General features: G+C 30.3%; 1 protein-coding gene across 18 annotated transcripts in view; it reads left to right on the plus strand.

Moving 5' to 3' along the window:
- LOC130896962 (protein retinal degeneration B) overlaps nucleotides 1-27891 on the plus strand; it is a 133366-nt gene that overhangs the window by 81701 nt on the left and 23774 nt on the right. For 13 of the 18 annotated variants that reach the window (XM_057805391.1, XM_057805389.1, XM_057805392.1 and 10 more), the window contains 13 exons: nucleotides 679-830; nucleotides 2924-3019; nucleotides 5455-5646; nucleotides 7825-7987; nucleotides 9614-9777; nucleotides 12776-12937; nucleotides 13029-13217; nucleotides 14659-14829; nucleotides 14967-15092; nucleotides 20770-21032; nucleotides 23137-23391; nucleotides 23785-23945; nucleotides 26520-26700. In XM_057805391.1, the coding sequence (XP_057661374.1) occupies nucleotides 679-830; nucleotides 2924-3019; nucleotides 5455-5646; nucleotides 7825-7987; nucleotides 9614-9777; nucleotides 12776-12937; nucleotides 13029-13217; nucleotides 14659-14829; nucleotides 14967-15092; nucleotides 20770-21032; nucleotides 23137-23391; nucleotides 23785-23945; nucleotides 26520-26700 (2275 nt within the window). The remainder of the gene's footprint in view (nucleotides 1-678; nucleotides 831-2923; nucleotides 3020-5454; nucleotides 5647-7824; nucleotides 7988-9613; nucleotides 9778-12775; nucleotides 12938-13028; nucleotides 13218-14658; nucleotides 14830-14966; nucleotides 15093-20769; nucleotides 21033-23136; nucleotides 23392-23784; nucleotides 23946-26519; nucleotides 26701-27891) is intronic. The other 5 variants (XM_057805401.1, XM_057805399.1, XM_057805402.1 and 2 more) reach the window with 2 other exon arrangements.

Consider the following 27891-nt stretch of genomic DNA (forward strand, 5'->3'; position numbering starts at 1 on the left):
ACTGCAAAAATCTAACTAGGGTCTGTATAAAAAGGGGTATAAAAAGAAGGTAAAATATAGTTTAATAGAATAAAATAAAGCAGTATATAATAAATTATAGATAGGGGAATGGAGAAGGGAAAATATTACAAGGAAGATCTATAAAAAGTTGGTTATCAGATTTTCAAATAAGGGGAGATAAACAGTAATATATGTCATTGCCATAACTGAAGAAGGCGTAAAAATTTGATCGTAAAATTACAGTAATACAATATCTAATTGATACTGAATACAATGTTTACACCACCACTATACCAACTCTCACAATTACACTGTCTGACGCGCGTTTCGCGTCTCTGAAGTCGATAACTTGGTTATCGAAACGCGTCTCAAACAGTGTAGTGTAGTGGTGGTGTAAACAGTGTATTCAGTATGAATATCGCCAACTGTTCCAGAAATTTCGATTTAATTATCTAATTGAGAAAATTAACATGATCATCATCATCATTTTGTATATGATTAAACCGACATAATAACTCTAACGAACCTTCAGTCACAATAAATATTTCACGGTATACCTTTGGCATATCGTTTACATAACGCTACAAACGATCATAGTTTTATAATACTAAGTGACTGATCATGCTATAAAATCAATTTGTTAAACATTCTCTCTTTTTTCTTTGTTTTGTTTTGTAGGAGAGAAGATAAATGGCAACAATCAAGAACGCTCCATTCGCCAAGTTCTTCCTCCATAAAAAGCTTTGACTTACAAGTTGCAAATTGGCGTATAAAAAGCCTTGGGAGGGATTCAGGCTCGTCTTCTGATGAAGAATTCTTTGATTGTGAGGGTAATTATCATTTTAATAAAATGTTACTAATTTTTAAATTCCATAAATAAATATGTGTCGCCTTATTGGAAAGAACAACCAAAATTATGAAAGTGTAGACTGAAAACACTAGCACAACTAATACCGAATTAGTTCGTAGTCCAGTATAAATCAAGTCCAAGTCTATGCTCCTATAAATGGAATACGGATGTGTATCAAAATGCTTAATAGCGCAAGTAAGCCAGTAAAAAAATCAAATACCTCCATCGTACATTACACAAAACTATAAAACTCTTCCGTCAATGCTCTAGTTTCAGACTAATTGAAGACTTTAGAGCAACAAGTCTCAGAATCCAAAAGTTGAGATATTTCAGTTGAAAATTTTGAAAAAAGCTGTGAAAAATTGGATTTGATGTAAATATTTCAAATTTTGTTAATATATAATGTGGACAAGGGAAAAATATTAGTAACTATTATTTAAAAAAATGTTTTTTCACATAAAAAAGGATTTATTTTAGAAAAAATGTGACTTAACATGGGTTTTGATATTTTGATGAAAAACAAATTCCTTTGAAAAATATATTGGCCTGTACAACGGATGGTGCTCCTTCGATGGTAGGACGTCATCGTGGTTTTATAACGATGTTGAAGGAAGAAAATCCAAATATCTTTACAATTCATTGTAACACTTGGTTGCCAAATCCGTTGGCGGGAGATTACATGAAACAATGAATTTAGTAAAATCAATAATTAACAAAATAAAAGCACACTCACTTAATGATAGATTATTTCGGCAACTTTGCCATGAAAATGACGAAGAATATGAGCGCCTATTATTGCACATGGAGGCTATCTAAAGGAAGTTGCCTCAGAAGAATGTTCAACCTATTTGATACAGTCATTAGTTATTTAGAATCAACAATTTATAATTTTCCAATGGAGATATCTGTTTTAAAGAGTGACATAGCTTATTTGGCAGATATATATACAAAAATAAATGAATTACTTTTGAAACTGCAAGGAAACAATGTGACCATAATTAAAGTGAAAAGTTTAATTATTGGTTTTATAAATAAATGAAGTCTCTATAAAAATAACATGGGTAGAAAAGATTTTTCTTTATTTCCCTGTTTATGTAATATAATTGTAGAGGACGAAAATATTGCAGTTTATTATAATCATTTGGAAAATCTAATTGTAGATATGAAATTTCGGTTTAAAGATGTTGAAAATATTCATATTCCTGATTGGGTTATTAATCCATTTTGTTCCTTCGCACATTCAAGAAATATTAATAGATTTGCAGGCAAATGTAGAAGCGAATAATTCATTTGAACATAGTACTTTGGAAGAATTTTGGATAAAAATTAGCAGTACTAACACATTTCAGAAACTATGGATAGAAATAACACTATTAATCATGGCATTTCCAACGTCATACCTAGTGGAAAAGGGTTTTAGTGCGGTTTCTCAAATGCTGACTAAGCAAAGAAATCACCTCAACATTTGCCAACAAGGTGACTTACGATTATATCTGTCAAAATTAGAACCCAATATTAAAAAACTTTGTCAAGATTGCCAACCTCAAGGTTGTCACTGAACTTTCATTTAGTTTATTATTTCTTTTTTATGTTAAAATCAAAACACATTACTATATGTATCTTACTTTTTGTGCAAATTAAATAAAATTTCTAACTAATAAATGTTATTCTACTATTGTTCCTTTCAAAATTCTTTGGATATATCTTACTAACGCCTAATGTAAGCCAAATCTACCTTATATTAAGGATTATCGTACAATTTTTATCTGTTAAAATTTATAGGGGGCGAATTAACAAGCGGAGCGTTTGGTCCAAAAAGGTTGAGAAACACTGGTCTAAGGTCTTCAATTATTGAATGATTAGCTTCAATCTCTTTGATAAATCTTATGCAATTTGTTAGTTTAATATTTTATATAAAGTTTGTATTTGAAAAATAAGAGTTACTATATTAATATAGCCATTTGAAAAAATGTTTTCACTGACTCATTGATGTAAATTCTACGAATTTCCATAACGATTTAATAATTTATATCAAGTAATGCAATTATTTGAAATATATTCTGATTATTACAGATTCTTCTTCATTAGCTAAGTGGAGTTCATTGGAGCTTCTTATGGAAGAAGATCAAGATACAACGTCTCCTATAAATCATGTTTCACAACAAGATGGTTAGTTAAGAAAATATATTAAATATATTATATACATCAACGTTAAATATATCTCCTTTAGTTGTCAAACTGTTTCCTGATTTTAATCATTCCCAAATTATTAAAACCATAACCAGTGTCTCCACTATGAAAACTATCCACATAACTATTAATATGCTATTTTCTTCACATTTTAGTTGGCTCACCTATTGATATTTCCATTCTGTGACGATAATTAGAATATATAAATATACTTTTGAAAATCATGAATTAATTTAAAATTCATCAATTTATAATTGTTACAATTAAAACTAGAAAACTTTATTTTCATATGTATCAATGTATGTATCGCAGTTGCAGTATTGCAACCTGTTGCTTTTGAAAGGCAACAAACATACGTACATAACTCATGAGATAAATCAATCTCTTGGCAGCTAATTAAGCAAAATCGTTACAAATGCTGATAGGTGGTATGGATGAAAAATAAAGAAAACCATTTTGAGTTAAGTGCTCGATGAACTGAGAACCAATTTTGAAATCCTCATGTCAAAAGGCAAATTGGGATTAATTACTTAGAAAGTAAGTTTTCAATATAAAAACAATAAAATAAGGATTCAAAACACTAACCAATAAAATATTTCTTAAAAATGAAGGTATTGTTATAGGTTAAGTGAAAACCACTATTAACGCAAAACAGAGAAAATTTTGAGAAAATAACATTTGAATTGGACATCTCATCAATGGGATGCACTACTATAAAATGACCGGGTCCGAATCGAGTTTGTACCTGAAATAGCAAAAGTCAATTTTTTTAACAAGAACATGTGGCATTTCATCCAGACTGACTCAAAAGGAAAAAGAAAATGCATTGGAATTGTAAATACAAATAAATATTTGATTATTTTGGAGAAATCACTTTTACTGACTATGGAATTATTCTTGACAACAGGATGGAATATGTTGACACATACGTCTACACAAGCCCTAAAGTGGACAAAAGATTTTGCTATCTCATTTTCAGAATAAGTTTCTATTATTTCCGGCTTATCACTAATATATTTTTGTGACATGAGGTGAAAAAGGTCCTTCAAAACTTCCTACAAGAACAATACCTGAACTTAAACAAAAACCTCAAAATATATGGGATTCATCTGCACCAGACATAAAGGCTTAGTTAATATCACACCACAAAGAATTTCTGCTTTAATAAACTATAAAGGTGATATTACTCAATACTAGGATTTTACAATTGATCATTGTTCAAATTCAACCATTTGTTTAATTTTTCTTTATTGTATGTTAAATGAAAGTTTGACTGTTTTGTGTATTTTTTTAAATAGATCAATATTAAAAACTTTTATCTGCTACTATTGTATAATGTATCCATTATACGTCCGCTTGCTTGACCTTAATAATAGTAATATTATATTGCTTTGCTACAAAAAAAGTAAATATTTTCAATTCAGTTTTGTACATATGAAAAAAATTAAAAAAGTTAATTTTCCTAGATCAAATTCAAACTCGGAACCCACAGTAGAGTTTACACTGGACAATCATTGACTCATTGACTTGGAATGTACATGTCTTATATGTGTTTCTTAAAACAATATTTTTTGAAACAATTTATAAATCGAAGTATCTTTTGAACCAAATTAAATTAGACTCAAATTGTGTTAAAAAACCAACTAAAAATGGATATAGAAAATGTCTTTTGTTTAACAGCACTAGGAATTGAAAAAGCTGCTGAAGTTGTTTCATTAAATTTAGTACCGGAAAAGTCAAGAAAATTATATAATTTGGCGTATGAATCTTTGTTGAACTGGTAAAAGGAATTATTAATAACTATTAATAAGTACCATCATCTTGTAATATTATATATGTGATATTTGTTAAGCTAAACACATAGAGTTTTGTGTTAATTATAATTTTAGATAACGACGTACTGTGTAAAAATGCGCAATAATGTATTGTATGAAATATTTGTTATAAAATAATAGTGTTTTGAATAATGTAATAAAATTTCTCCACATAAAAATTTCAACAAAAATATTTAGTATAAATATTTTAGATAAAGTATAATATTCTACTCGCATATAATAAGTTATTATTTACTCGGTGATTTATTCCACGTGCTAGCACTCGTGGCAGTAAACTTCACCTCGTGAATAATAAAATCCATTTATACACTCTTAAATAATATAATAATATCAATAGTTGGCCAACTGGAATTGCAAGGGATTCATAGTAAAAAAGGTCAATGTAAAGCTAAGTAAAGATGTTAGAGGCAAGGTACCTGGGGTCTAGATTCAAATCTCTTTATTCAATTTATGTAAATTAATTAATGTAATATTTTAATCGTATACATTTATAACACTTGTGTATCCTTCATCTTGTAATAATTTGTTTTGATTAACTGCATCATTAATTTCTAAGAAAACTGTACTAATTTGTTCTAGTTGAAGATAGTATATTTTCACCAACGTACCTTCAACGAGTGGCTAGTGAAAGAGGAAATAGAAGAGCAATGTTAAGGGGAAAAATCAATTCTGTCGAAGCATCTTGTCCGGAATCACCATTAGCATCTCCTGCCCATAATCCTTGTAAAACAACAGTATTAATTTTAGTCCTCCATGCCGGTAGCGTGTTAGGTAAGTTACCACAATATTACTTAACTTGTATTGAAATTGTATGTAAATATATTCACCATCTTCAATATATGGAACACAAGCACAGGAATTTTAAACTGATTTATCGAGCACACTGTTTTGACAACCTATTTCAAAAGACAATCCAAAAAAATATGCATTTTGCTATTTTAATGTGACAAGGTCTTTTTCGATACTATGAGCAAATAACTCATTTATCGGCTGAGCCGAAGGAGATTTTTCTCAGAGCTTTCGAACAGTAAAAATAAAAAATCATTTTTTGATTGGCTTAGTTTATTTAATTTTTTCATGATTTTTCTTGTATTCTTTGTAGTATTTCTTAATTTTTATAATAAATTTTAGGTGCTTAAGAACTTTTATTGATCAGTTTTTAGCGATTTCTATCAAATTTTATAGTCGAAGAAATGAAGAACAAAAAAAGCAAAACCTAGGAATTTCTGAGCAGTAAGGCGGGTTAAGATGCAACAAAATGCATTAGATTCGGGAAATTTTGTAAACAAAACTTCTACTACAGTGATGTTTTTATTCCTCGGTATTCAAGCCGATCATTTCGGCAGACAATATTATCCAATTTTAAATCGTATTTCCTCTAATGGGCATATTATCATACCAGTGATCATTTTCGAATTTCTATCAAAGATTTAATTTTAGGAAGAATCTGTTGATTTTAATATTTTATAATAAAAATTTATTTTCAGTACATTTTCTTGAACTATCTTGGCAAGTCTTGCTGAATACGGCAAGTTATATTCAACTCCATTTGTTACAGAACCATCGTTGTTTGATTCGATACAAAAAAATTCAGTCGAATAAGCAGCAGTTTTCCTACCTCGCCAAACTAATTCTATCGCTGCTATCTGATAGAATTTTATCATTTTCGTTATTTTTACAGAACTGAGTTTCCTTTTACAGGGATCTGATTGCAGTTTTCATCGTGTAGAATCGCGGGCAGCTCGCGCTTGTTGATATACAACAAATTTGAATGGGTCAATGATAACTTTCATTTCTTTATAATATGTTTCTTGTAACAGCTTACTTGATAGGTTACACCGTTGTTTCTCTAAACTCTGTAACTACCATCTTTTCTTCTCATGTTCACAGCCTAATCCTTTAAAATCAACGCCAATTGTTCTGTCGTCCCACTTCCATCTAATTGATACTTTCTATCATCGCAAAAGTCCATAAATGCTTTCCATAAAAATTTTTAACTGTAGACTGTATTTTTTGGTATGCTTGATTCTATAATTTCATTCATATTCTCGTCAGTATTACAACAAAATCGTTACAATTTGAAATATTAAATATTTGAAATGTGAAAATCGAAATAAATCAATAAGTATCCTTAGTAACCTGATAAAGTGAAAACGGCCTATGAAATCTGTTTTCAGTATAATGTTCTACTGATTGGTTGTCTTCAATCAGATGACTTCGAATCAATTTATTTCATTGGATTCTTACGCGAGCAAAAAATTTTCACCAAAATGACTCATTACGACATCTGCAACTTAAAATTAATACTTTGTCAAACTATCAAAATGTCTAAATATATCCATAGTTATATCCTTAGAAATATCGATGTTGTAATTGTATGGATTCTGAGAAGTAGTCATTGAATGTTTAAAAATAATGATGATGTTTCAGCCTTATCCGGGGTCTTCCTGTGGTGTGTGTTAACTTTATAAGGTTGAATGAAAACTTACTTCTATTGAACTAATATAAATATGAGGAGTACTTTGTTATGCAGTGTGTTAAACATGACAATATAGTTTAACCACCCTATCTCACTAATGTTCTAGTGAATTAATTTTGCTATATGAAGCTTTCTAAGCATTGGTTTTTGATTACTCTAATAATGTGAAAATTTTGATATAAAAGAAATAATCAATCAAATTACACTATTGTATGGATAAGAGAGTTGCAAAACAATCCTTTAGTTAAGTAAAACTACTGTTAATTTTAACTCTATATGGGGGACAACCTTGTTTTACTTGGGTGCTTGCAAACTTATGGATATACGTATTATGAACAGTTTATAAATTCAATGACTAGAATCAACAAAATGTGTCTGTATCGTAGTGACCATAATAAAGATAATGATTATGATGTAAATCAATTTACCTCTGTATAATTCTGTTAAATTGATTAAATGATTTGCTTTAGACGCTAATGTAGACTTGACTGCAAAGAAGTCTGATATAACAACGTTCAAAGGGGCATTCGAATTGGTAATGCGCCAACATTATCCTTCCTTGATAGCTCATGTAGCAATAAGATTGGTATCTTGCCCTTCCATTTGCACAGAAGGCTTAGGGATTCTATCCAGGTATGTAGTTTATTTTAACTGTTAATTCAATAATATTGTTTTCTTTTCAATAGTTCTGCCCGCACATCTCAAGCTCTTTAAGTCGTGAATTAATTTGACACTTGACTTCTTGAAACATTTAAAATTTTTTAGAAATAAATGAGATATTCCATTCAGCTTTTACAAATTATTAATTCTATTACATAGTCACTTCTGTGTTCCCATAATAAGTACATCGAAATCATGAATTAATAAATATTTTCACCCAACGTACATTTTCCATTGATTTATTGATCATCATATTGTGGTGTTTTCTCCATAAAAAAAGTTCCTGCTATATTAACCAAATGAATATTTTTTACAACCGCATATTTTATTTTGATCATAGGTTGAACATATTTTATTTTCTGCATATTTTAGTTTTATTAGTGTCTTTCATTTGAGATTTTTTCCGTGACCTTCATTTCATTTCATTTCAACTTTTTTCTATTTCGTCCATTATTTGCTCAGACCATTGCCCATTTCTTGTAATACAATTTTAATATTGTCAGGATTGTCAGTAACCAATTTTCTAGTTCTCAAACATTTAGTGAGAATCGTACGAAAAGCAATACATGCTATAGGGCTTTTCGAAAATTATGACCCTGGATTATATAGATCACGCAGAACGAGATCTTGATTATTTAAAATGTACATGATCAGCAAAGGTAAACTATTTATCTGTTCACTTTTAGTGGAAGACAATAACCTGGTTATCGAAACTCGCGTCAGAAAGTGTAATTATGAGTATTGGTGTAGTAGTAGTGTAAACAGTGTATTCAGAGTTTGAATATCAAAAATTCACTATAAACTTTTATTAACATCAACTGGCCTCAAAGAACATTCGACGAAGATCTCATTGTTACACAAATAGGAAATAATCTGAGATGTTTAAAACGTGATTCTAACGTATTTACCTCACTCAAACTGGACGATATCCGGAGGATATGCAGCAAGATGTATTTTAGATGGTTTTTCTATACCGTAGCCGTCATTTAAGAAAACAACTTCAGTAAAGTGAAAGGCAGACATCAATTACTTAATAAAAAAGAACAAATATTTATTTTAATAAGACAATGCGTAAAATTCATTTACTTGCCAACTAAATGCTATTGATATAAATTAAAAATGATGTAGCATATAATAATTCATTTTAAAATTTACTAGACAGAACTAGATATATATTATGAATATAGTAGTAAAATATTTTATGCAATAAATTTTTGATTTTCCCCTAGATATAAAATTTTATTCATTCCTTTGTTGAAATTCCAATTGAAGTTTTTAGAAGTACTGTACAGATTAAGTCGAATATGAATTCTTTTAAGAAGGTAATTATCAATTGGATATAACCATAACATATTCGAGACATATTAAAGACAAAAAGCTTGGCAATACATTTAAAAAATTTATTATATATTATAAGTAATATAAAGTAACTTATAATATACGTGAGTTGTAGCCTAAAATGTCATTACATGAAATTGCCTTTCGTCGCTAACCCCATTTCGTTCACCAGTTGATAAATCGGTTGTGATAGTCCTATCTTCTTATTAATACAAATTTTATTTTTCCTATTTTAAGTTTTGTAATATTTTTTTGTTTTAGCCTTAGCCCTTACAGTTTCGATGTTTCACCATCTTGTACCGATGTTCCTCAGATAACACACGACTCGATTCCTATTGGTGCTATTCCTATTTTGGCTTCTTCAACCTCAGAGTATGCGGAAGCCGTTTCTAGGACAATCAGTGCAGCTAATACTGCATATCAAGGTATACCTCAATTGTGCATTATATAAAAATTGTTATTTACTTCTCTACTATTTAAAATTTCACAAAAATGTGAAACTATTTTTAGAATTCTTATTTTTGTCAGATTTTTTTATTGTAAAACATGAATAGTGTTTCATCCCTTTTGTAAACGTTGAGAGGCTCTCTAGAATATCTTGGCCCTGGCACATGTCTCACTGTGTCATATTCTCATTCCACTTATATTGAGTGGGAACATAAGTTTATTAACCTAGGAATAACTTTGTTCTGATAATTTATTAAATTTTAAGCTGTCAAATTTCCATCTATACGCATGCAATATTTTTTGGTGACCATTATATAGAAATATACAGGATGTTTTATAAGAAATAATGAGGACTGGAGTAGTAAGTAACTTCTGTTTATCTTCATTACATTCTTTTTCAATTATAATTATGCCAATGTGTTTCTCTGAATATCTTGTTTGCGAAAAAAGTAACTTAACTTTACACTGTGTCCACTTAAGACAAAAAACTATTGCAGTTGCGGAAGATAAACTTAAGAGTTATGAAGAAAACGTAAAGTATTTTCAAGATTACTTTGAACGAAAATTCAAAGACTTTAAAGTTATCGAACAGGACTTAAAGTTGAATCCCAAGCCCAATCAAAATCGAGTTTCCCAAACTTGAAATCGCACACTCAGAGTGTAATGTCTGAATTAAATGATTAGATTGCGAAACAAAAATTAAATTATAAAAAAGTGTAATACACGCTTGTATAGATAATCCAGCTAAACAGTCGAAAATAATTCTTAATATCCTTATATAAAACAGATAATTGAACTATTTATTTTGAAAGTAGCCATTTTCCAATATTTTCCGGTTACCATGGTTACATGTACAACTTCATGTTATGTATCAGTAAAGTATTTTAGTTATCTTTTATTTCGAACAAATACGATAATTCTTGACACCTAAGTTTTAAGAGTTAGTTCAATAATTGAACCGTTTAGTTTGAAAGTGGACTGATTGCATTTTTATATACTTTTTATATTTACTAATGATAAATTCGGAAAGCAGAGACTGGGCAATTATATAGAGCCTGGTATGCATTTCTCTGTTTTTTTTTGTATTTCATATTATATAAACTTAGCTAAACATAGTCTGAATAAGGAAACGCTTTTTTAGTTTTTATCTATTAATTTATCCGTAGAAGGTAATTTTTCTTGTCCGTAATTTGAACGTGTAGGTGTGGTGTAAAATATGGATACGAAAATTAATATAAAACATAACATTTATGAATAAATTATAGAATTATCTCACCTTTGGGAAAGAACATAATAAGACCATTCAGTTCAAATTTTCGGATAGTGAAGAAGAAATAATAACCAATAATTTAAAAAATCGATAAAGAAACAGAATTATTAAACAATATTCGTCTTCAGGGGTTGAAAAGATTGATGAATCGTACATCCAAAAAGTGTGAAAAATTTAATGGAATTTACGGGATATATTGTACCTGAAAAATTTTCTTGAACAAATATGGCCATTGACGGAGTACTTGCACAAAAAATTTCGATGAAGAAGAAAGAAAGAATACTTTTGAGAAAAGATTTGGGGTTTGGGAGATTTTAACAAACAAAATATATTACTTTACGAAGCTGTTGAGCGCAAAATTATGGTACGAAGATGTCCAATAAAGAAAAAGATTCGCTAAGATATTGGGTTTCAGATATTTCTTAAATTTTGAAATCTGAAACGTTTCTGTAAAAAATACTTTCCGGATACTTTTAAAGTAACTGAAAGACAAGTATTCAACTCTCCAAATGTAGGCAATGGTTTACGTGGCATTATGGTTAGATCATCAACAAAATTATCTAGGAAAGGAAAAAGCACGTTCAAAACCATATATCCTTATCTAAATCGTAAATTGTTTTGTAGTAAATTTATGTAATTTTGGACGTTATGTAGTTAAAAAATGTTGTGAATAGCCTAAAACTATGTTTCACAAGTGTTTTAAAGAGATGTAAAATAAATTCAGTATTGTTTTTTCTCAATTTGCAGCATGATGTTGAATGGACTTGGACACCTTCAAATTTTATAATGAATCTGATTGTTAATTTTGGAAGTGGCCTAACATAAGCATACTATTTATTCGCTTAAAGTTCAAAGAAATATTCTCCATAGTCTCCGGAAGTCTGTAGAAGTGCAAGGTGCCCGCTTCTGACATTTATTATAGTTTTTTTTTTGTTTTTATTTGATAAGCTCTAGGATACCAACTACATTTCAAATATATAATTTAGAAAATGTACTTGAATATAAGGTACTGATTTGACAATTTCAAAGGACCATAACTCAGAAACAAGAGGTCAAATGATAATTTTTTTTATGTCACATTATTTTAACATTATCTACTCACTCCCGAATTTTTGATATCAAATCCCGGAGCATTCTGTATTTTTGAATTCATTGAAAGGGAAACCCTTAAATATCTCGATTTGAACAATAATGGAGCTAAGTCACTTTCAAAATAGACGGTTCAAGTGATGGCTCGGTTTGAGCGCGTGGTGCTTTGTATAATTTTTTAAAACCAACTTGCATTTCTGAATAACAATAGTAAGAAATTTTAATGATAATAATGTTGAGTACTTTATACTAAATTAAGAATAATTTTCACATTGTAGCTCAAATAACTATACCATTTTCGTTTGTTTTCAACTGTAATTTTTATCAAAAAAGGTTCGTCTTCTTGATTTTTGATTAAAGTTTTCTGATCCTTCCAAAAAACTTACTGAGTGAAATACGCAATTTTCAAGTTCTGTGATCATTTCTGATTACTCCGTTTTTTTTTTAAATTTTTCATAGTTTTATCAAACTTCTTACATTTTTCAAGCATATTCTGGTCATTTTGACCCGATTCTTAGTTTTTTTCTTATCATGAATAAAATTGTTGCCACCTAATCGTGGTACAATCTGTTGTCTGTGACTATTATTAACATGTTTAATGAACATTATTGTTTTAGAATTCATAAAGTCTGAAGAAGGTCAAGGTTTTGCTGGCCAAGTATGTTTCGTAGCAGATTCAATGGGATCAATATTAGGTTATGATGCTCTGTCTAGAACTACTAAATATGCTTCAAGGCATGGAAGTGAAAACAGTATACTGGATAGTGATTTACAAAAATGTAAGTATGAATTTTATCAATATATCAAATGCTACTCTCACCAAATTGAAATAATGCTGTAACAAGTTATATTTATTCCTTTTTATCGCAGTAGATGAAGTACATATAAACGAATCTGGTCATTTGACTGCACCTACTCCCCGACGAAGATCATCCTCTACTAGTGATCAACAAGGTCAAATAAAGTTAGAATTCGAAGTATCAGATTTCTTCATGTTTGGAAGTCCTCTCGCTTTAGTACTTGCTTATAGAAAAATTTCTTCTCAAGATGATAAATTAAGTAAGTTGTTTTTAAATGTTGGTGATTGGTGATTGTTACTGAAAGTGGGAAAAATATTTCATGTTATATCTTTTAAAAATTTCAAGTGTTGCAGAGGAACTAATTCTATTGTAATTGAGAATATTTTATATAACATAGAAATACCATTGCAAACTATTTAACCGAACTATTTCCAATCAGTTTAAATTTTAACAGGAAGTCGTGATAAATCATAATAAATTTAATTGGATTCCCCCTTCACTTTTTGAGTAACCCACTTGTCTGTAACAGTATTAGCATCAAAATCTATTAGGAACAAAACAAGGGCGGAAAGGTGTATATAAAAGTACATAGAAGTGAGAATTTTTGAACCATAATTTATTGAATTAAAAATATAATTTGTGACAAAACAGGTCACAAATAATTCAAAAATCGTAGTGCTGGAACCAAATTTTTTTAACAATAAGTGATAGAACTGTAGAAATAATTCGATTTTGTAGAGATTCCAAATGTTTATTTTCAATCAAATTCAATTATTCTAGAAGGTATCTATAATGTAGTCCCCTAAAGATTCCGACCAAAATCTTTGGGATATTGAGCCAAACTAGCTCAGTTCAAACCTCTTTTCATGCCTCTAGCGTCCAGAACCACCTTTTGAGAAATCTTGAACGGCAGTATGTACAAAGTAACCCATCAATTTAAATACTATGATGCTTTTCTTATTCATTTAAACTGTCTCTAAAGGTGGGGTGATTTTATACACCCAGTTTCTTACTTACTTAATTTATTTAAACACTTTCCCAAACTACTCACTCTTCATAATAATTATCCACTAATAAATAACTATTCACTAACTTATATAATTTATTTAAATTCACCGATTACTTATTATTTTGATCCGTTCACTGTGACGTTTAATTATTTACTGATTTTCTCGCTAAAAACAATATTTGTATCAAAAAGAATTTCTGGATTAATTCGATTCTAGAAAACAAACAAATTAATAAAAAGGCCTTGCTAGAAATTTGTTCTAAAAAAACAATATAAACAAATCGCCGCTGTATATATAAAACATGTAAACAGCCTTTCCGAGAACCGCCTCATCCGCAAACTTTAGACTCTTTCATCATAACCGAACAGGATTGGCTTCGCGGCCCATGTTGTGGACGAGTTCGTAGCACTGGAAGTATAAAACTCGAAACTGCTGTAAAAATTAAGCCTCCTCTAGGTTTAACATTTTTCGAGATAATTGAGTAAATTTGCCAGTAAGATTATGAGCGTTTTCATAGTGGGATTGTGGCGCAAAACTTTAAGATATTTTCGATCTTTCGAATGCTAATGTATTTATCATCTGGGAATTAATTAGTTTAGAATTGTGGTGTGCTTAATTTCGTGTATAACAGAGTAGAGAGTAAAGGTAAATCATCAGTTAGCTTATTTTATAACATATCTTTATTTTTAGACAATATAACCCGTCCAGTGTGTCTACAAGTGTATAATTTATTCCATCCAACTGACCCTGTTGCCGCCAGACTTGAACCTCTGCTATCTGCTAGATTTTCCATTCTCGCACCTGTAAATATTCCACGATACGCCAAGTATCCATTAGGAAATGGTCAGCCATATCATTTAGGTAAGTTTTTTATATACTTTATATAATAATTATTTATAATTAATTGAATTCGAAGTTTTTCTGTGGTTTTGTTATCTATGCATATGAAATTTTTGTAACCCAATTAGAACTAATAATTCTCTATTCCGCTCTTCTAGTCGAAATTCTTCAGTCGAATCCCCAAATGTTCAATGATAACATACAACCTAGACGTCTATCAGAAGTCTCGATACAAAGCACTGTTTCGGGACTGATTGATATTCCCTTCCAAGCTATTAATGCTTGTAAGTACTTATTAGTAAACTTGTTATTTATTACCAAAAACTGCTATTTCTATTTATTTCATTAAGAATGATTATTAAATGAATGTTTCAATTGAAAACTTGTCTTTAGTTTTAGTTTCATAACATAAGATTTATTGTTAAAAATAGATCATTAATACCTTTCAAAACTATTTTAATAAAGAGTCATGTCTTATTTGTCTTCATCTCTTTTCCTTTTCTTCCTCTGTCTTCTTTTATTGTCTTGTTTCTTGTTTCATTTTCAATTTTCAATTTCTCTAAAGATGATTATCTTTTTGTGAATTATTATCACTTTGGTTTCATTTGTGTTGATTCTGAATTTTATCTTTAGAATTAAACCACACCACTATTATCTAACAGGATACTCGTTTTTATAAGTTCCATGTTTTTATACAAATCTTTGTACTCAGGTGTTCTGAGTACAAAGATCTTTATTTGTTCTCGACGATCTTGTATATAAACTGTGGTGGGTCTGTCTGCCCTGACTGTTCCATTATTTGTTTGTTTTATTACAGCTCTAAATGCAAAGTAACGGGCTTTATAGTAATACCACATTACCATTAATTATATTATTGTATAACAATTTAAATAATCATACATTGGTCTTCCAGTAACTTTTTGATTTGACTAATTGAAAGTCATATGTGTACGAGTATATCCCTACGTTTTCAACTGAAATTAAAAAGGTGATTAAAATTAACTTTCAATTCCGCGGATAGAGAATATCTACAATATTTTCATTTCATTTCTTTTTCAAAATAACAATATAAAACTTGTAAAAAGGTTCTCTATATTACTAAATATAAATTGTTATAGATATATAGGTTTTTAGTAATAAATAACTATATGCATGCGGTGTTCCTCATTTTATTATTCTTCTTCTTCTGTATATTCTAATATAATAAAACATAATAATAATAATATCGTTTCCAGATATTTCATATTGGACAAATATTGAAAAAAAATTATGAAACATGTTTTTTATTCACCATTTTTGTGTAGTAAATTAATCATGAATAATTTTGATAGTGTAGTAATGAAAAATGTTTTCGAATTTAAAGACTGGCCTCCTTACAATAGAGTTCCCTGCCAAACGCAAACTATGGATAGTGGATGTGATTTTACGAATATCTAATCCAGGGGTTGGTAAATATTACTGATTTAAAAAAAATATTCTAAATCTATTAACGAGGAGTAGGCACCTAGACTGTCTCTCGGCAACTTGTATTCACTTCTTTTCGCCTCCTCTCCTGTGACACACGTCATCGCAGTCGTTAGCACTTGAAAAAAGAGAAAATTGAAGAAGTGCATCGAAAATTTAATCAGATTTGGACGAAGTCGTTCGCTATCATATGCAACTCAGGTGGCATTCCAGCTCATTCGCCACGAAAAACTCGCAAACTTTAAGAAACACAACTAAAAAACATACTAAGTTTGCTATTAAATATTTGCAGGTGGAAGATATTCTACTTTCTTCTGCCTTATCATTTACTATAGATGAGTCATGCGATATAAAATACCCGGCCCAAGTTCCTTTTTTATCAGATATATTTCTTCTTAAGGTCCAAAAGGAGAACTTCTAGGATTGCTACTGTCGCAGGACAAACTAGAGGGAAAGATATATCGAATGCCATGCAAAAATACTGTGATTAAATAACCTCGAAATTCTGAATTTTCATTGAATAATACACAAAGAAACACTTGGTAATAATCACTCTGAATTAAAGAGCGACAAATGGTGGTAAAAATTTTATCTTTATGGTGGAAATCACAGTAAAATTAAATAAACTAAATCTAAAATTGCAAGGAAAGGGAAACCCTGTTTTAAGGAAAAATTAATTACTTACTTTTCAATTTTTAAAGCAAAACACTTGTAAAAAAATTAAATATGAATTTAAATAATTCAAAACCAACAAAACTACTCTAGCATTCATAGTAAATCCTCTCAACACAAATAGTAACGAAACCTACATTAAGCCATTTGGAATTAAAACTGAATCTCTAAAAATGCAATTGATCGATTTAAAAAAGTAAAACTTTGTGGAGTGGGATATTTACAGAGTTGAAAACCAAGTTAGAAGAGTTGAAGATCCAGAAATGTGACAAAAGTGGACGGCTCTGAAAGAAATGCTGCGATTTGAGGCTCTTATATTCGACGCATGGAATAGTCTTTTAGATTGCTACAGTGAAGTGAAGAAGTTAACATTTGGAGTACTAACTATCTTCGGAGCAAGCGTTCTCTTGTGCGAATATAATTTGTAAAAATTAAAGCAAAAAACCAACTAAAAACCGAAAATTTAGAGTCATGTGAAAAGGAAATTGAGAGAAGCTGGCCTTTTTGTAATTAAAATGTGGTACGTTATGATCAGCACCTGATCAGCAGAAAATTTATCTTCCAATCATTTATCGAAGCTGTGCAAAGAGTATTTGAAAGAATTGGAAAGGAAGAATGTACTGAAAGGACCGTCACAGTCGTCCGACCTCAACCCGATTGAGTGGTTATGAGATAAATTGAAATCAGTATCCTATTTCCACTCCACATCTTATAGTTTAATAGTTTTCATTTTCCAAAATTTGCAACTCCAATATATGGGTTTTTTGTTTGGAACAATCACGTCCCATGAACGGAACCCCTCTGTAAGGTCGATTTATTAGGTCTTACTGGATTTGAAGTGGATGGTGTTCCAACGATATTCTGGTTCTTAATGCAGATAACGCTATCTGACTATGGTAAGATCCCTTCGGTTGGTTTTTACTTCAAACACTACTGGTGATTTACCCCGCCGAAACGTCAATTTTTATCAATCTCTTAAAAATTAATAAAAAAACTAAATTTGAAACAGAAGAGTATAAAGGATTTCTACTATTCACCTCTGAAATAATTTCGAAAAGCGGAATATATTTTCGAAATATTGATTTTCGAAATTATTTTAGAGGGGAATAGTAGGAATTCTTTATTTCGATACATTTTGCACACCTCATTTACCATTGAAATCTATATTTTCGACGACTACGCTAGATTTCTACCTGACCAATGGTTCGCAGTTGGAAGTGAGGACGGCGCCACTTAGCATTTTTTGGGAAATGTTTAACTACATGTACTGAATGAGACGCTGTTTGACGTTGTATTCAGTTCGGGTCTTAGTCCCGAACGAGGGGTGTTAAACTGTTCTCATTAGCCGTAATAACGTCTAAACTAGTCAGTAGTTGCACCCTCTCCTTGCAATTGCGAGCCATTGGGGATGTTAATATTGGCAAAAGGGTCGATTTACATCACGCTCTTTATTGTATGTGCCGAATGATGTTATTCGTGAGTTTGTTTTGTGTAAAAATATGAAATTACATAAAACAACATGAATCTAAACTGAAAATTCTGAATTAAAAATGTTGGTTTCCCATTGATATCTTTAGACCAGAAGGCGACTATTTTATCTCAAGTCATAAAATCGTTATATGAAAAACGATAACTCTATCTTCTAGAGTACACGGATAATAGGAGCTTCAAGTAATTTTAATAATGAATTGATAGGTACTAGCAAAGATGGTGAGCTATTTTACTGACAATAATTTTGTTTTGGCAAAGCCCAATTAAATATCCCGAAACGGATTTCTAAATGTTAGTTTTACTAGACGTATTTGTTGTTTGCTTTCATGGTATCTATTTCAGATTGTTTGAAGTTTCAGATAGAAACGGGGAATTTGTAAAATATTAACAACATGCAAAAGTAATGCTTTATAAATGGGCCTACGATATAAAAATTATTGATGTTTATATATGTAGAAAATTTCAAATGTGAGTGCTCAATAAATGGGCTGTTAGTCCTCTAAAATAATTAACGCTTCTACTGGAAAATATTGTGAGGAACGTAGGAATATCAGTGTGAAATCGTTAATCAATTTAATTCTATTATACTAGTTTAAATTTGAATAGACCATCGCGATAAATCGTAATTTACAACTCAACTGTTTTACAGGACTTCTGATACACTCATTAAATACCTCACATTTCTATTATTATATTTTTGTCGAAATAATTTGAATATAAAGTAAATTTCAAAAAAAATTAAATGGGAAAGAAATTTTTATATTATATTAATACCAATATTAAAAAAAGTCTCATTTCATCTCAACAAGGGCTCATACAATACAACTCTTTTAGCTAAACATATCTATTATATCTCTCAGCTATTCAGCAGAAATCCTGCCGCAAAGTTAAACTATTCCCTCCCTTTATTCGTTAATATTTCCAGGTATTTGAAAGCCATATCTATGAACATTTTTTTAAATAACATTTGGAGATAAATATGGTGGTCTAAGCGGCGACTTGAAGCCGACCGCGTGAAAAACTAATTCTATTATGAAAAGTATTTTCTAAATATATGTAATCTCGTGTTTATTATGAGCAGAAAAATCGTTTTACTGAAATCGTAAGTCCATCCATAAACAATAGGTTTAAAAAAATTGCTCTTTATTTTGAATAATAATAACTCACTCTGTTTGAATTGTTTCTGGGAAATATTTCTTACGTTGTTTTTACCACAACAGTTTTAGTGCAATTTTTTTTAGCTTTTACTATTTTACATCATATGTCAATGAAATTTCAGTCGAAACGACTTTTATCATTTGAAAGGTCTTTTTAATCTCTTTAAAAAGTATTCTATGACTTTTTGTTGAAAAATGTACCCCTTGTCCTGTTATTTGAGGCTAAATGCTCAATTACGTAAAACAAAAGCTATTCAAGTATCTATAACTTGCTTTAGGTAGAACATTAAGATCTTAAAATATAGCTTAATTTCTTTGTTTTTTATAAGCTTTATTTTTATTCATTACACTTTTTTCAATAAAATGCATCATTATAGAGTTATACGTAAAAAAATATCGAAAAATGCAGTTTTTTTGACGAAAAATCGTACTTTTCAATTACGAATAACTCAAAAACTATTGATCTGGCGGAGAAACTCTATATAACATTTTTTACTTTTAATTTGCTAATCTCTAGATTTCTGGGGTTATTTTGGGTGAAAAATTTTCCGTCTCCAAAAAGGGATGGCATCCCTTCGGCGGAGGTTGCACACTTCGGCACCATGTTGATCTCGATTTTTGGATACACACCTATCATTTGTCAAAATTCTAAAATTTTTTCCAATACTGTATATATTTGTAATGTATGGTATGTGATCAGCATTGAAGCCAACGGTACAGTCTACATTTGTTCCCAGCTAAACTTTCATATCCTTCTATTTGCTATATATCTCAAGTAATTATTAATTTAGTCTGCTATTTTTGGGCTTTTTTTAATTTATTACCTAATTATATCTTTCATTATTGTATGTTTTGGTAGCCAACCTTATATCAAATCTGCACTCTTTAAGTACTTTGTTTTTTCATACAAGGACATCTTACCAAACTAATGCAAATGAGAGAATTTTAGAAAACTGAAAATGCTTAGAATACATACATAGTGAGTGAGCTCAATATGTAGGGAGCCTGAGTTGCGTAAATCGAATAGATTTATGTTATATTATATTATATTATATTATATTGTATTATATTATATTATATATAATATATTATATTAATAAACGTACTCAAACTTTGAAGTACAATTGATAACAGTAACTTGGTACTTTATATATACTGAAATATATATCATTTCCAGTGCAACAAAAATGGTGGGGTAGTAAACGAATGGATTATGCACTGTATTGTCCAGAAGGTTTGTCAAATTTTCCGACAAATGCTCTTCCACATTTATTTCATGCCAGTTATTGGGAAAGCTGTGACGTTATTGCTTTCATATTGAGACAAATAGGGGGAATAGAAGTGACATCTTTGCCAGGTGATAATGACAGAGAGCAATCTTTCAGACCCGGACAGCCTAGAGAAAAATGGATAAGGAAACGAACATCCGTTAAACTTAAGGTAAGAAAATATACTGAAGTACAAATCTAATACATTAAACTAACATCCTATTTTTGAAAATATTATTAAAAAATCTGCGAATGAAAAATATCTAATATTATTTCTTTCTATTACACTTGAATAAGTATGAATGTATCTCATTTAAGAAGAAGGCACATCAATATTTTTGTTATTTTACGGAATTAGATTTAAATTTCTACCGTCAAAGGGCCTTATTTACCAAAATAATCTCTCTCAAATTTGTAATTTATATTATGCCTATCATGTGTTGAGGAATAGGTCCAATTTTCCTATACTGTTGCTTTTATTTGATAGCAAGTTTGTTTGGAAAAGTAATAATTTAACACATTGACAATAGTGTTAAATTCAGGAAAAAGTATATAAGTATATAAAGTATATAGCCTTAACTAGGCTATTTTTCAATTTTTTTGTTTAGTTAAGCTACCCGTCTAAGTTTAGAGATGTTAATTTTGTGACATATTTGTCTAATTCTAGATTTCTGAGAATTTTTATAAAAATTTTGTTTTTTACAATACCCCAAAAATAAAAATCGAGCGGTGTAGTGCCACAAGTTCTCGATTGTCACAACTTGAAAGGTCTGTCAGTTCCTATCACGTGCACATAAAATTTGTGTTTCAGCATTTCTCAGCCCTCTATGGGTTATAAATTTAAAATTGCATTTGTTTATCTTTAAAAATAACTATGTAAAAATTAAAATCTCAATTCTCTATATAATCAAAATTTTCAAGGCAATGGTAAATTCAAATAAGTGATTGAATGGACTCCAAACTAAAATCAATCAAATAACAAATACAACCCTGGAAAATCTGCTTAAGACAATGTTGTGAAAAGATATAATCTATAACTTGATTCGTGCGGTTTGATAAGAGATGGCGTAACTTGTATAATATTACATCGTTCCAATATTGCGAACAAGCGTTGGAAAGCTACTACTTTTATTGTACTTCTTTTCAGTATATGTCATTCATTTGAAGCGTTAACAACAATAATTTTTTGTTACTCAAATATGTAGAGCTTAGTTCCCGAAAAACTGTTTTTGCAAGGAGTTCTTCTTCATTACTTTAATATGAAGAAAAATGCTGCCGAAAATCATTGTATTTTGGTGGAAGTTTATGGTGAACATGCTCTAGCTGAACGAACGTGCCAAAAGTGGTTTGCACGATTTAAAAGTGGTGATTTTGGCTTGGAAGACAATGAAAGTCCTGGGCAGCCAAAAAAGTTTGAAGATGAAGAACTGGAAGCATTAGTCGATAAAGATTGTTGCCAAACACAAGACGAGCTCGCAGAATCTTTGGGTGTCACTCAAACAACCATTTCAAAACTTTTAAAAGCAGCTGGTTATATTCAAAAGCAAGGGAATTGGGTTCAACATGAACTCAAGTCGAGAGACATCGAAAGGCGGTTTTGCATGTCCGAAATGCTGCGGAAACGCCATAGAATGAAGTCATTTTTGCATCGGATTGTTACTGGTGATACGGAGGTAATGCTCTCTATTTGGTGGGATCAGAAGGGTGTGTTTTATTATGAGCTGCTAAATCCGGGTGAAACCATTAATGGAGAACGCTACCGATTACAATTAATTCGTTTGAAGAGCAATAGCCGAAAATTTCCCGGAATATGCGACCAGACACGAGGCAATAATTTTTCATCATGACGTTGCTATTCCGGTTAAGAACTATTTGGAAAACAGTGGATGAGAAGTTTTACCTCACCTGCCTTATAGCCCAGACCTCGCCCCTTCTGACTACCATTTGTTCCGGTCGATGCAGAACGCCCTCACTGGAAAACGGTTTACATCAGAGCAAGATATCAAAAATTGGCTTGATTCATTATTAGCTGCCAAGCCGGCACAGTTCTTTTGGGATGGGATCCAAAAATTGCCAGAAAGATGGAAAAAGGTCATAGCTTCAGATGGGCAATACTTTGAATAATACTATTGTACAAGTTTTTCTTAAATAAAAGTTTAAATTTTGAAAAAAAAACGTACGAATTAAGGTATAGACAATAATACTTTTCCTGACAACATTTACTCCTTTTTTCCTATTGTTCTTTTATGTACAAACAGTAAAATTTTATTTTCCAGAATGTGACTGCAAATCACCGAGCTAATGATGTTATTGTCCGAGAAGGTGCGGCACAGACGCTAACAGCAAGGTTCATGTATGGACCTTTAGATATGATTACACTGACTGGAGAAAAAGTGGATATCCATGTTATGAAAGATGCTCCATTGGGAGAATGGTCACATTTGGCAACAGAAGTTACTGATAAAACTGGACGAATAACATTTACAATTCCAGAAGAAAAGTCGCTAAGTTATGGGTTATACCCAATTAAGGTAAAAAAAATATGAATGAAATAAGATCATTGCAATGTTGATCAAAATTTGAAGGTATTGCATATTCAACTATTTATTGATACGAAGTAGATCGATCCCATATGCAATGAATAAAAATTGTATCAAATATGATACCTATTGCTACCAAAATTTTTGCTCTGTCAGTAAACATAGTCATTTATTCATTTTATCGTATCCACCTTTATATGTATTTACGTACATTTACATATACTTATATACAGTTATATTTACATTTTCAGAGTGATATCCAACTGGTATTCATGAAAATTATAAAGTAATCATAGACGAGACCATTTTATCTAGTTATGTAAAAACGTTGTATAAATATTAACTATAATTTATTAATAGTTTTTTTTTTATTTTCAATTACAGATGGTTGTTAGAGGAGATCATACAGCAGTAGATTTCTTCTTGGCCGTGGTTCCTCCGAAAACTGAATGTATTGTATTTAGTATAGATGGTTCATTTACAGCAAGTGTATCTGTCACTGGACGCGATCCGAAAGTTAGAGCGGGCGCAGTGGATGTAGTGAGGTAATTCACATATAATACAATGAATTATTAATCTATTTAAAATTTGTTTTAATAATGAAGTTTACTCCTGAATCCTTTCATATTTATCTTATCTTTATGCTTTGCTGAACATCAGATTGAAATCCTGAGATCTCCTCTATCCATTTTTGAAAACTTTTCATTTAATATCACTTATTTTCATTTTTTCCAAAGTCTTCCCTTTATTTTTCCTGTTTTGTCTTCTTGGACAATTGATTGTCTCCCTAGTCTTCCACTTTGCATTTACATTACTTTACCTACCACGATAATTTTCCTGATCATTCTTTGTTGACCCCTTCTCATTATAAATCCATGGAAATTTAACTGATCCTTCTTTTATTTTATTGATGATTGAAGTTCGTCATTTCCTCTATATGATAATTTCTGATTTTCATTTCTAAAACTCAGTTATGGCTGAAATTCAATATGCTACTATAAAAGTCTAATGATACAATATCAATGGTGCAATGACAAGTTCTGCTAAATAACCGTTAGCGGAATCTCAAGATAAAAATTCCTAAAAAAGAATTCATTTTGAAAACCAAACTCAAACTCAATTAAAATGGTAGATTGACTGAGCATATAGTGAAACGCATTTGGTGATAAAAGAAAAAAGATAGTTTCTTTGTATTCCTTGTATATCAAAAGAGGAATCTATTTGGTGGTTCAAGAGTCTAAAAAAGCCTTCTTCTTCCTTCTTGTATGGTAGGTTTAAAACCTGTTTCTTCTTCGGTTTCAGCCTCTTGAATCCAAATTATCACACCAATACTTCTTCTGCCTGTTGGCAATTTATCCCTTGCGATACGCACTAGTCTTTCACTTGTCATTCTGCTAATGTGACTATTCCATTCTTGTTTTCGTTTTAGTACCCAGTCAATTACGTTTTCTACCTTGCACGTATTTCTTATGTTTTCACTTTTTTCTCTTTCTAAAAGTGTTTTCGCTGCTATTTTCCCGAGTACTTTCATTTCCGTTGTCTCTAATAGTTTTTTGTCTTAGGTCTTGTCTCTACTGTGTATGTCATTATAGGTCTAATTGTTAATATACTCTGCTTTTTGTTTCATTTGTAAGATGTTTATTTATCCAAATAGTGCTGTTGAAGCATTTTGCTATTTTATTTGTTTTGACGACCTGCTGTCGCACCTCATTCTCGACATCTCCATAGCTCGTTATGTCTATTCCTAAATATCAAAATTTTAGTACCTGCTGTAATACGTGACCATCAATTTCTATTTTGCAGCGTAAAGTAGAAAGTCAATGACTCAAAAAATGAATTATAGGGAGGATTACCTAAGAAAATGAATTAACCCTATCAACACGATTAATACAAAGTGTATGGCAAATCATCTACATTTATGTATCCAGACCGATTTAATATTCTATCAACTAAGTGGTCCCATCGGAAAGGAAATGAGTGAAAATGAAAAAATAATAGTAGAAATACTTTAGCTATAAGGATGTTTTCTTAAATATTAATCGACAAAGAAGATTATTCCAATGAATAATTCTAAAAACTCCCATCTATTGGAGGAATGACGTGTTGTTGAATAATTTTCACAAATTGAAAAAATAAAATTGAAAAAAAAAATAATATATAGCACACATAAGAATCTACTTTACATTAAATATAATGTAATATATGCTTTGGTTTGATTTTCTTCATTCATCGTTTAGCATTGAAACTTGAAACATTGAAATTTCTAATAATTTTGCCCGAAAATATATAATAATCTATGATAATCTTTCATATCCTCAAATAATTAAAATAACCAACTTCTTTGCTTTTATAAATGAATTTCTGATGACAAATGACTAGATTGTTTACGAACAAGACATGTGTGTCTATTTATTTTTACTATTAAGACAGTGACACTGAAAATTAGCTTGTAAAAATGCACACGAATCATAATGAAATGATATTTGTTCCCCTACAATATGAAAATAGAATTTGTTAGTATTCAAGTTGTCAAGTTCACATCACTAATTTATAAGTTTGAGTATTGCAATATTCATTGAAAGTAAAGTCCGATTCAGTTACGTTTATGGCGTGCTATAATTACTAGTATTATAGTCATTTGCATAAGTCACCGAAAATACCTATATAAAATTCAAATGATTGAAATCCAAATGTTCTCATTAGTTTTTTTATTGTCAAGTCTTTTTAATCTATAGAAAAGTTCTAATCAAATTGATAGACTTATTTTATCTGGTTTGCGTTTCTAATTATTTTTAAATGGTCTGTTTCAAGTGTCATTAAGTATAATTATTTTAATATTATTTCTTTCATTTGATAATTTTTTACATTACATCAAATTCACCAAACAAATACCATTTGATAACTCTCACAACTGCACTGTTTGGTAATTTACGCCAGACATGAACTAGCAACCTATTGAAGGCTTGAAGGACCAGTTAGATTTTTCACCATCAATCTATTTTTCTCACTTTTTTCCAAGTAATGTGTGTTATACATACCTCAGAATCATTACATTTCTCAATCATACAATTCATGTTGTTTCTAACTCTTTGCATTTATTCATTAAATAAATATTTCAGGCATTGGCAAGAATTGGGATTCCTAATCATCTATATCACCGGACGACCTGATATGCAACACAGAAGAGTAGTATCTTGGTTATCTCAGCATAATTTTCCTCATGGTTTGATATCATTTGCAGATGGATTATCAACAGATCCGCTTGGTCACAAAGCAGCTTATTTAAACAACTTAGTTGAGGTAGGTTATTGTTCTATCCGGACATAATTTAGAAGCAAAAATTGTTGCTAAACCTTTGTCTTGGGTGGATTTGATCTATAACGGCAGCTATTCTGATTTACTAAGATAAGCATTGTCAAGTTTGAAAAAATTATGCCTTGGCATCTGGTGTAGAAGTTTGTTCAGGATCACCAAAGTATCAGGATTACCAAAATTACAAATAAGCATTACCTGAAATTGCTTTGACTTAAAAAATTGATGAAAACGAGATGGAAGTCATTCAAATATCTAACCGTATCCACAAATCAGGAATAGATCGGAAAAATAGAATTCTGGTTATACTCTATTCTAGCGTGCTGTATCATACATTCACCTTCTAACTTTGTTTATTGTGTTCACTGATATCGATTTTCAGTGTTAGGTTGGATATTGATTAGTAATACATAAGGTATTCCATATCCTAAAAGATATCTAAAAGTTTGTTTCTTACAACAAAATTTTTGGTAAGATTACATTGAGTCGTGATAAACATGTATTGAAAACTTTCAGACTAAATTGAAAACTATTAGATATATCATAGCACTCCTAATACTTCTACAAATGTAGGTAAAATGAATCCATGAACTTATCGATATACCAACATCCACAACAATGGCGTGTTAGCAAGCTTTTGGAAGAGAATCAATTAATATTGGACTTGCTAACTAGTCTTCTTGTATGTTTGATTAGCTTAAAGTCTGCCTTTTTTTCACTAGCGGCTAAAAACACCATTATTATAAATGCAAATTTGCATAGTTTACCGTCGATACAAAGATTTTTTATAACAAACACGTTGTAATAAGATTTAACATTCTTTCGAGTTTACTTTGATACTCCACTCTATTTCTCCACCAATAATAATAATAACTAACAGATTCTTAAAAACTATTAATAATATGAGTAAGTGATCAGTGAAGTTCATTCAATAAGCCATGTTTTAATATTCACGACTTCATAAAAGTTCTAAAGAAACAAATCATGTTTATAACAATATTAAATATAGAATGAATTCACTTCAACATTTTCATAATTAAAAATAGGAAGTAGAAAAATTTCCCGTTGATAAAGCCTATAATAGCCACAATAGGCGAGATTTGAATTAATAAAAACAAATTGTTGTTAAAATTCAATTGTATTAATAAATTTTCATGTTTTTCGAATAAAATCCTTTTA

This window comes from Diorhabda carinulata, chromosome 8 (assembly GCF_026250575.1).
Source record: "Diorhabda carinulata isolate Delta chromosome 8, icDioCari1.1, whole genome shotgun sequence".
Classification (NCBI taxonomy): Eukaryota; Metazoa; Arthropoda; class Insecta; order Coleoptera; family Chrysomelidae; genus Diorhabda; species Diorhabda carinulata.